This window comes from Taurulus bubalis (assembly GCF_910589615.1).
Source record: "Taurulus bubalis genome assembly, chromosome: 12".
NCBI lineage: Eukaryota > Metazoa > Chordata > Actinopteri > Perciformes > Cottidae > Taurulus > Taurulus bubalis.
Genome location: NC_136600.1, coordinates 22,440,834 through 22,452,466, shown reverse-complemented (window position 1 = coordinate 22,452,466; position 11,633 = coordinate 22,440,834). Strand labels below are relative to the sequence as shown.

At 39.5% G+C, this 11,633-nt stretch overlaps 1 protein-coding gene across 1 annotated transcript; it reads left to right on the top strand.

Annotated features, from left to right (window-relative positions):
• Nucleotides 1-1,615: 1,615 nt before the first annotated feature.
• LOC306744679 (uncharacterized protein) lies at nt 1,616-10,344 on the top strand (the record flags this gene model as incomplete). The annotated part of the gene is made up of 5 exons (XM_079227361.1): nt 1,616-1,675; nt 6,174-6,309; nt 7,417-7,682; nt 8,105-8,393; nt 8,616-10,344. The coding sequence occupies 5 exons, from the start codon at nt 1,616-1,618 to the stop codon at nt 8,777-8,779; spliced, it is 915 nt and encodes a 304-aa protein (XP_079083487.1). The 3' UTR covers nt 8,780-10,344.
• Nucleotides 10,345-11,633: the final 1,289 nt, after the last annotated feature.

Below are 11,633 nucleotides of genomic sequence, written 5' to 3'. Positions count from 1 at the left end.
CTGTATCTCTGCATTATATTTAATGCCTATTAAAATATTCTGCGTTCTTGGAATTGGTCTCTTGTCATAACCACATTGAGTCACAGTGGATCTAACTTGTCTTTTCTGACATGGAAAACAACAACAAAAGTCTTCAACGCCAAAATCAAATGACTAAAAAAAAGCATCCTTAGCAGTTACAAGTGTCAGACAACCTAATTACGTCCACTGAAGATTTGTTTAAATAATGCAAAATTGTAATCACTGTAGTGGGACACACGTCAACATGTCTTTTCTTTGTATATATTTCTAGCGGGATGTGGATTATTAGAAGAAGCAATGAAGTTTGTAGATGACCTCAAAGACGGCAAAGGGACATGTTCTCTCACGGATGTCTATCCACATATTCCAAAATAAAAAGAGAACTTCCTACATGGTAAATTATTCTGGTTCAAAGGAAACTAAAACTATTCAGTCTTTATATTTTAGTTGCATGTGTGAGGTCTGACTCGGATGTTGTACTTTGCTGTCACGACCATTCTTCTGCACTAGAGGGAGTCCTTCATTCACTTCATTAGCTTGTCCACACACTGCAGTCTTATCTAAGTATAAAGGAGTCAAACAAAACCATATGGGATACTAAAGTGTTTATTACATCATTAAAAGTTACACTAAAATAAAACCTAGCCACTGAGGAGTAGAAATGTATAGTTTTGTCTACCTCTGAGCTATAAGATGATGTAATATAGCATAAGCATGGTACGGTGCTGTGTAGCCTTCCAAAAGTTACTTGTTTGCCATTTTATTTGAGGAGTTTTGGAAACCTGCTGTACTTCTTGCTTTACAGTCTGGTTAGTATTTGTTTCCCTAACACGGAGGTGTCCATTAAGTATGTTTAGATTAATTACATTTCATTTCATTTAGCTGACGCTTTTATCCAAAGCGACTTACAACAAGTGCATTCAACCATGAGTACAAACTCAGAACAACAAGAATCAAGAAAGTATCATTTCTTCAAGAAAGAAAAACTACAAGGTGCTCTAAGTAAGTGTCATTTAAGTGCTACTATGGTGCTACTTTCTTCACCAAAAAGACAATCAGCAGCATCTTTTTCCCAGAGTATTGACTGATATTTTCTCATACAACACAGACTACATTAGTTCAAGTACCAGGTGTGTTTTTAAACGTTTTAAATGTTTCCAACTATTAAATATAACCCCCAGCCCATCCTTATGTTGTCCCCCCCTCGCATTCCTAAAATGTAGTCACTATATACACACACACACACACCCACATACAGGGAGACCACTTTGTGTGTGTGCGCGCGCGCTTGTCCATTAGACACGCCCCCAGCCTACCTTCTTTACCGGACGTCACGCCGTGGTGACGTCAACACGGAGCCACGCTGCACGAGCCGTCCAAACAACTTTTCCAGAGGAACTCTCAGTACAACGCGTCCAGTCGTCTAAAGAGCTGAGGTTTAACAAAGTACCCGAAAACACCAGCCGGAGACGTGTTTAGGAATCAGCGGAACTACTTAATTTGGACTTTGAGTATATATACATATATACATTTTGTGTTTTTTTTTTACTTTATATATTTAACTCAACAACTGCCGTCTTTTTGGGAAGTTAAGATGAGGAATCTGTGGTTGTTGTTCCTCGTCGGGCTGACGACTGGTTTTGTCAGTGAAAAAGTAAGTAGTTTGCGAATTCGCTTTTACTTAAAATGATGAATCTCTAACGTTATATAAACTGTTATGTACTCGGTGATCTTGACTTTTTGTCCTTTCTTTCTTTTATCCCGTGAAAAGACTGCTCGGATACATTTAGAAAACCTCCCTAAAGTTTAGTGTAAATGTTGCCAGTTGTGTTTGTCTCCATTCAGGCTCGACATTAAGTCTAATGTTAGGCCGTTCCAGCTTTATTTTCTGAATATAGCCTACTTTTACTAATTGGTCCACCTGGACGTTTTATGTCGCCCAACATGTGTTCAACATTAACATCGGGAAAATATAGCTGTTTTTTTTTAAAAGCATAAACTGATGATTTATTCCAGGAAGAAACAACAGTATTTACATTAGAGTAGCAGTGAACTACGGACCGGGTGTACGTGGGTTACGTTATCCAGGGTTTACTGGTATTCAAGCCAAGTTCAGGCGTCCAGTTGGTGTCAAGTTCACACGGGGCCAAAGTCTGCTCAGCCTCCACTTTTAAACCCAAACCTCCAGATATGGCCTCGATCATCCTCACAGGGCTCGTGTCAAGTTTTAAAATGTCATTGTTTGCTGGATTAAATGGGACAAGATAGGCATCATCCTGTCCTGACCTGACAAGTCAGACCTGTCCTAAACTAGAAACCTCTTCACTCTCTTTACAATTGTTTGTTTGTAAAGCTGGAAAACACCTGGAAATTATGGGCTAAAGCGGATATCTCAGCTGGATGATTTATTCACTGTGAAAGTCTCTAACTAGAGCCAGGAAACTTTGCCACCTCTACAGAAATACATATTTATGATGCATGGACTGTATGTGGTGAGATGAATAAATCTGAAACCTGATCTGCCCTGCTGTAAATGTGTAGCCAAGACAAGGCAGTAAATACTGAAAGAGTTGTAAACACACACAGTGAATAATATACCACACACACACACACACACACACACACACACACACACACACACACACACACACACGCCTACCTACAGCCCCATGAGCTTTAATCTGACAAGTATTATAAATAGATGGGATTACTTTTTTTTTTTTTTAACCGCTAAAACTGTAATGGTATCATATTGTAATGCATGTCATACTTTCCTCCACACATGCTTTGATGGATTCCCAATTTCAGACCACTAATACACGGACTCCAGTGCTAAATTGCTGGGCGTGATGGGTTGCGTCGTATATTCCAACTGAGAATTACTGGTTAGTCGGTCGGCCATTGACGTTGCTCACATGTGAATGTTGAAACCGGCTTGTAAGCTGGTAGTTTTTGTCATTTTCTGGATGGATGACTCTCAGTGAGTCCCACTGGGCTAGTCCAGGCAAGCGTATAGCTGCGTGGGTTACACACCCAACCATAGAAGGCAAGAGGAAGCATGCGTCACCCCCTCTCTATTAATGGTTACGTATGTACAGAGAGAACAAATTAAACAAATGTAACTGATGATAATTCATGAATGTAGAAATGGTAGGTTGATCCCTAGCTGGTATATCGTCTACCTACATTTCACACGCTCTGAATGGCACAGTATTATTCACGACATTGTTCTCTGTCCTGACTGTTTCCATGAGGACTTTGTTGGTTGTACGCCTGACATGTTCAACTAGACCTCAAAGAGTTAAAGGAGTAAACTCAGAGGTTACTATTTTTTTTTTTACGATGGGAAATACCAGTGAGGTTTTCACCACATATCAGCGGTGAAAGGAATCTGTCATACACCACTCTTTGCTCTACCACAGCAATTTTCATTCTTTTAAGCCTCTTAACTGATGAAATCTTGCCAAATAGTGTCGACAAAGACCTTTGATCACACATATCTCAGTTAAGGACATCATAACATCCTCAATGGGGAAAAGGCAATATTGTGTCTTTTCTGTACAATCCAACCAAATGACAAAACATGTCATCCCGAGTGGATTACCGAGTCTTTTGGTATAAAATATTGGACGTTTTGTGACTCATTTGGAGACTTTAAACTGCTGTTAACTAAACAGACACATTTGATGTAGAGCGGCGTCAAACCTTTTATGACTCGGAGCTTTGGTCAAACATACTCCCCCTCAAACACGGTGTTGTGCTGCTGCTGCTGTCTACATGGTGATGACAGGCCTGCTGTTAAACAACCTCCCTCTCGACCTGACTGCTCTCTCTTTGTCATCGACTTCCTCTTTTCATATGGGAATATTTTACTGTAATGGCTGTTAATCCAGCAGTCCCAAAAGTATGGATTTGTCGATTACAAGTTTGAACAAAGTATCCCCCCCAAAGAGACGCATTCACGCTCCCTATTGCATGTCTGTAGTGTTTTATCACTGCAACCTGGCTGTTTCCAGAAAACTGTCTTCACTTGGACAAAGCACCGGGATACCAGATGGTTGTATAGGTGTGTGTGTGTGTGTGAGCTATGTGTTTTCCAGATGTGTGTAACCTCTGACTGACCAAGTCAAGTCTTCCAGTAAACTCTAATGCATGACTGCTTTCTGGTAAAAGCTATGGACAAAGAGATTTATAGCTGATTTTTATTTTACAGTGTCTGCACATGTGTTTGAGGAGCACAGTCTATTAGTCAATCAACAGGGAATTATCAACCAGGGACTTGTGATCACCACGATGTCCTGGCATTTTATTAACTCAATGATTTAATTAAAAAGGATGATCAATCATACAAGGAATTATTAGCTGCTGCTGTTTGGTTGGCTCATATCTCAGAAGGGATTGGCTATACTTTTTATTAAAATAATTTATAGGCTTGATTGTGTGAAAATATGATCTTATCACATTTTCCTTAACAGAAACTCCTGTTAACTTTCTCCCATAGAATACTATTATTTATTAAGTTTTACACATAGCAGGAGTGTAATGCATGCTAGTGAATACCCAGTTAACTGAACATCAGTTTGATTGTTGTATTTGTGATTATATACATCTACCATATTGTTGTTCTATATCCTTATTCATGTGATGTAATGCTTTCAATCATGCAGCCTAGCCCTATATTAATCTTTAGGTGAGTGATTTAGTTTAAAGTTGTGTTTGCCAATCCATCAGCTCAACACCACCTGAGGTCCTAGTAGTAGTAGTGGTAGTGGTAGTCGTCTCAGAAGGGAAGACAAGATTAAAGAGTAAGTGTAATGTCTGCAGCCGTTCCAGTTCTTTGTGTGTTTTGACAAGCACAGCATCTGCATTTGTAATCCCTGATTTTGAAGACGGCAAGAATGCAAGAGCCCCTTCTGCCATTGAGACCCTGCTGTCTTTTGAAGAATGATGTTAATGATTTTATGTTATGGCCTTTTTCACCACAATATGAACATAACATCTGGCTTATCGCAGAATTATTTCTTTTTTTCTGTCGTTACATCGGTAGCCCGAACGGAAAAAAATCAGATGTCTAAGGAGTCCCAAAGGAGAATAGTTTGAGAACATAAACGCGGTCCAAGCAGAATGAAGCCGCTCGTGTTGTTAGGTGAAGTGCTTTGATGTGCACTCGTAGAATAAAGACACTCATTTTAGATCTGTATCAAGGTACACTGCTGAATGAAAGGCAAGCGTCGACACAAGAATCTCATTAATATTTACCTTTTTTACTTCTCTCAAGTGTGAATATTTATTGCACTAAAAGACCCTCCCATGTTTCAACAGCACCTGTTTTTGGAGAAACAAACAGTACTGTCCCTGTCTCTATCCTTTCCCTTCCTTTCGCTAGTCTGCCTCTCTCAGCACCTGTGTTAGTGGAAGCATAGTAGACATACCAGACATAGTTCAGCCCTCAATGGGCCATATTCATCCGAGCCAATGTGTGAATGTGAGAGTGTCTGTCTCGCTGTCTTACGACCAACTTCTGAGGAGCCATTCCTCTCGTTCTGAAATCTCAGACTCATTGTCCGGTTGCTTTCTGTGTAACTCTGTTACTCTGTTAAGATGACGAGACCAGTAGGGTTTTGGTTTTCGTCCGACTCCTTTTGTGTGTTGTTTGGGTTAGTGGGAGGTTTTCCTACACTTTTTTTTTTTTTTTTTCCTTCTTCTTCTCCCCTGTGTGTGTCCACTTCTCATGGTCTGTGTGTTTCCTTTGAGCGGAGGAGGGAGTGATACGGCAGCTTCAAACACACTTGGGTCTTTGCTGTGTGGCTCTGTGAAGAGTCACAAATTACTGCCACACATGAAAGTGATAAAAAGAAGAAAGAAGAAACGGCCTCCATCTGCTGTACATGCTACAGCAGGGCTGCAATGGGTTAAACTCACAGAATCCAGTGGACACAGTGGCATATTTGGCTGGCGTAGGTCATTGGCTGTGAGAGATATTGTCTTGCTCCAAAACTGTAGCGAGGTTCACATGTTTTCAATTAGTGGAAAGAATTCGGCAAGTGTGAAAAGAGGAGGAGGTCCCTGTGCCGCCTCTCTTCTTCTGTCTTCGTTAGTTTGTCTCTCCTGCTTGAATCATAATCTGTCTTTTATTTATTTCTCTCTTCCAGCTCTTTGCCTCCTCGCAGACGACCTTCTCCGCAACAGATGACCTTTACCTCGAGGGCCGATCGTCAGGTGACCTCCCTATAGATGACGAAGATGGTGACGACGATGGCGGCTCAGGCTCTGGATCTGGAGACTATCGTAAGGAGACTATTGTCTTTTTTATTTATTTTTGGCATTTTGTTTTACAACATCACCCTCTTAGTTTTTCCCATTTAAATGAGGGCGTCTCAAAGACATCACCATTTCTGTTGAGTAAACTTAAGGCAAATCATCTGGACTTTCTGTTTTTCTGATTGAAGTCTTGACTTCAACAGTCCAGGGCACTGTTTCCCCAAAGTATCCAGATTTACAATGGGTCTGAGATCATCTTAGTCTTAAAGGGCTTTTGGAAACTGGGGCCCAGACTTCTGTCTTCAAATTGAAATTTCCTACCAGGCAGTTAGTTTTCCTCACCTCACAGTGTGTTTCCTAACCTAATACTCCGTCCACTCATTTACAAATGGCAGACAAATACGCAATATAGTGTACTGTAGACACAAGTGCTTGTATATTCAGACACAGAAGCACTCGCTCACAGTGCCAGGTGTTTGTCCTCAGGTGATGTGGAGTTAACCAGGTGAGCCTTTATTGTAAGCGCCCAGATGTAAGATACTCTCTGCCTTCATTATCAGTGACTCATCTTCATGCCAACAGGGAATAATGTCTTGGAACATTTAGTGTGATCACAAACTAAACTGAGATGTGGTTAGGTAAACTCCAGGATGTTGGAAAGCTCACACATTGCATTCCTCCTGCGTGTAAAAAGAACTGGTTAATTAACACCTCGATGGCACATTTTAACATTGCGTCACTATCCAACTAAACCACACATCTATAAAATGGCAACTTTGAGGAAAACGGCCTTGTTTTTTAGCTTTATGGCAATTCATTTTTTAGATAATCCAATGGATTTTTTATTTATTTATATATTTTATGAAGTAGGAAAATCTTCTCAAACCATAATGTAGCCCATAATCCTTAAATAAATAAAAAGAATCCTCACAAAAATTGGAGATGCATGTTGAATTTGGGACGGCAACTAAGTGCATTCAGTCGATTTTAATTTTTTTTTTTTTTATAGGTGATTTGGTACAGAAAAACCAATACATGTTGTTTGAACTACAAAGTTATGCTGCTCCATTGAAAAGAAACTCCCTCTGAAGTGTTAGAATTTGTGTTGATTGCTTTTTGTTTTTTGTATCTCAGCTATCGGCAACTTCACAGATGAAGAGGGGAGGTTCTTCAACTTCTCTCATACCACACTCTCCAAAGAAATGGTTCCAACTCAACCACCATCAGCAGCCCCTCCTCTCAACCCGGCAACCACAGCAGCAACCACAGCAGCAACCACAGCAGCAACCACAGCAGCAACCACAGCAGCAACCACAGCAGCAACCACAGCAGCAACCAGCGTGCAGGATGTGGAGACGACGCCATTCATATTGCCTACCGGGGACGACCATGATGAGGAGGTAAAATATTGCTTTTCCTTTTTACACAAACTCTTATCTCAAAGATAAACCATGATTTAATATACTGTTGACTATTAAAAAGATTTAAAAAAAATATTACAAATGGTGTAACTGGAAAGAAATGTCTTTGGACATTGTTCATGAATAACAGAATAACATCAAATGTTGATTTCCAGCATCTGTATGAACCAAAGCCCACATACATACAGTTATATGCATTTTGACTGTATTACATGAAATCATGTATCTTATAACATGCATCTTTAAGAACTTAAAGCTTTAAGAATATATTTCCAATGTCCATTTCATGGTCTATATGGTGGTATCCAGGAAGTATTCAAAACCACATTATGCCTTTTTTTGTCAGCCCTACTTTGTTATCCAGAGCGTCATACATCGAACTAATGCATATATTCTTCCAGGTTGCAGGTCCAACAGCTGATGGGTTCACAGAGAGTACCAGCCCCAGCTCCACCACCAGTGAAACTACTGCAGCCACATTCGGCACAGACATCACTGTATCCAGTCACACCGACGAGGACAACAGTCTGGATAAGTGGGATTTCGTAACACCCAAAAGCCCTGGAGATGACGTCCAGGTCGAAAATGAGATTGTGTCCAAAAATGGCCGAGGCAGCAGAATATATGAGATGGACTCTCCTGAGGAGGTGACCTCTGAGAACATGTGGGAGAGGACGGAGGTGCTGGCAGGTAAGGACAGATGTCTCAGCTTTACTGCATGTATTGTTCCCACATGTCTGGTTTTAATGAGGTGATTGTTGTTGTTTTTTGCCAAATTTGCAAACTTTTTTTTTTTGTGTCGAATGCTTTTAGAACATTACAATTTCGATTTTTGATGAATACATTTTGGGAAACATTTGCAGAAAGTATGGGTACGCTATATATTTACATATTTCCTTCTGCCCTCTCCAGCTGTGATAGCTTGTGGAGTGGTTGGATTCCTCTGTGCCGTCTTCCTCCTCCTCCTCCTCGCCTACCGTATGAAGAAGAAGGACGAAGGTAGCTACGACCTGGGAGACACCAAAGTTTCCACGACAGCCTATCAAAAAGCACCCACCAAAGAGTTCTACGCCTGAACTCACCAACGGGGACATTAAATGGAGTCTTTCTCCTCCCAACCACGACTAATAATGGATTCATGAACAACTGAAGATGATTCCTCTGGATGAAGTTTGAAGTCAAGCACCTGTTCTTCTTCAGTGCTCCCACTTAAAAAAGACAAAAAAAAACTTTCCTAGCTTCCTCCTCTGCTACAGTTACACATCTTGCTTTATGATGTTCAGTGTTTGTGAAGAAGAGGTCATACATATAAATACATTCCTATCAATACATTCTGGGGAAGCAGTTGGACATTAAATATACATCCTAAATTTCAAGAAAGGGATCTTTTTTTTTTTTTCCTAGAGTATCAAGATGGATCCCAACTGTTCTAGTATAGGAGAGTGATCTACTTCAAAGTATTGAAAACACTGTGCTATACTTCTCTTGAACCACACTTGGCGGGACTTGGTTCTGCATTACGGATAAATCGATTGTCCCATTTATCAGAGCTACGGTCTGAACGATCCCAGCTCGGCTTAACAAAGAAACGTATGAATAGCCTTAACACATTTTGAATGCTGTTATTTGGAACGGTACCAGACATGGGATTATTATTACCAAGGGCCTTCAAACAAGTAAACCCTTTTCCCTTTTTATTTGACGTCAAAATGACTCTGTTTGTTACCATTTTACTTTGTTACATTTCATTTTCTGTACGCTTTCTTCGCTGAATTGAAGATTTTTGTTGTTGTTATAAGGAATCTATGTTTTTTCATATGCTGTCCAGTATTGGTATGAAAGATTTTGTTGCTTTGTAGGTACATATTTGTGTTGTTTTCTCACAGATATTTGACATTTATAGAACTGACCAAATATAAATGTGCTTTAATTGTTTTCGGAAAGTTATTTTTTTAGTAGCGTTTTGTTTAAGAGATTTCCCCGAGACATTTTGTTATATTCTTACAGTGGTAGCTTTGTCGGGCCCTGAACCTTGCATCCAATATTAGTAATATTTTCAGAACTATTTTATTTAATGACTATAATTCAGGAACTGTAACATAAGCGACTAATGTTTTCTGGAGCGGCCAAAGCACATTCCTTTCTGACTGTCAACTCTATACAGCTACAGCAAGCTTGAACTCAAAGGGACAGTGACAATGTACATGACAGGAATATCCCAAAGAAGACATTTTTTTTTTGCACAAGTTTTAATTAGTTGTAATGTAAGATAATGTAAGCATGTCAGATTTTAAAACACACATTTCCTAATTCTCAATCTTTACCACATCAAACCAACCAAAGGAGCATGGGACCTTCCAGAGACGTGAGGAGTGTCATACATGAGTCAGTTAACAGACCACACAGGGGTATTCCCCTTTTTTAGCCCATAATTGTTATTCGTATACTGCCTGTTAAATATGTGTTAGTGGAAATATGTATAGTCTGTGATACATTTTAACACCAGCTATCTACTGCTTATGTGTCGAAGAATACTTTTCACATCAGCCTCTTATTGAAATGGGACAACTGTTATCTTGAAGCAGCGCTATCTGTGGCCTTACAATCTGTGAAAAGGTCAAATAAATGTTTTAAAAACCAACTTTGGTTATCAAAATGACTGGGATGCGTAGTGGATACATACAGGGAACCGGGGCTACTGTGACATTTGTTGAGCACCGGAATCCTCCGTGCTTCACAAAACATTGTCTATTCATTTATATTTGTGTTGACTTTCGAGCTGTAACCGGAAACTGGAATATTTCTGTTCCAGTGTGGTCTAAGAAATATTCTTCACCTGGTCATACCAACAGAAATATCTGATATAAGCCTTACTCAGAGGATTAGGACAACGGGTTAGCACACAATAACCTCTCTCTTCCAGGATCTCTGTAAATGTATACAGTACGTTGATACTATATTGTATATGTATTAATTTATACTTGCTCAGACTATAATCCAGGTTAAAATGTCAATGATAAATTGGAATTGTATTTACACATGATCGAAGCCTCTTTGTGCCTACTGCTCTGTTTTGTTTTTGAATATTTATGGTTTTAGTATATTTGACAAGTCTTGGTTCAATTCATTTTCAATTTCAATATCATTGCCTCGCTTTTTTTGTTTATGAATGCATTTAATACATGATTCAATAATACTATTACATTCTTTGTAAATATATATAATATTTCATATTCCTTTTAATCAAAGTTGAATATGAATTGACTGGAGCCTTGATTTGAACAAATAAACACCGACACAATGGTGGGGACCAACCAGAAAACTTGCAGATAAAGTCATGACATAAGCACATGAGGTGGCCAATAGAGAATTGTCTTGCTGAAATCATGTATCTTACAAGGTTCACTACTGTATAAAAGATGTGGCTTTTATGCAATTTTAAAACTGCCTCTGTCATTTTTGGGGGGATTTGGGGATTGGTTTGAATATAAGAGCATGAATTCCTTCTTCGCTTTCATACATCAACCGACAGCACAACAACATAGATCCCTTTTCCATTAACTTCTCTATTGTATTCACTGTGTGAAAAAAAGGCCAGATTCTTTAGCAATCCCTCCAATCGTTCTACAGAAATTCACAGTGTAAATAGATTAAGGCTCTGACTGAGCGCTTATAGTTTTTAATGAGCTGTTGGAATGACAACGCTCTATTAAATGTTATATATTTAAAGGTCAGTAGGCAAAAACACGTCTAGCTTTTGTTCATTTCTTCCCAGCCTCAAGAAACTCTTGAAAATGTGCCAGAAAAGAAGTTTTCAAACCACTGTGTTAAACCAAGCCAGCAGCGTGTGAATGGAGCCAAATGGTCCGAGGTTTTTCAAAACCCTGATGATGCAGAGAAGAAAACACAAATGGCAGATGCAAGAGGCTG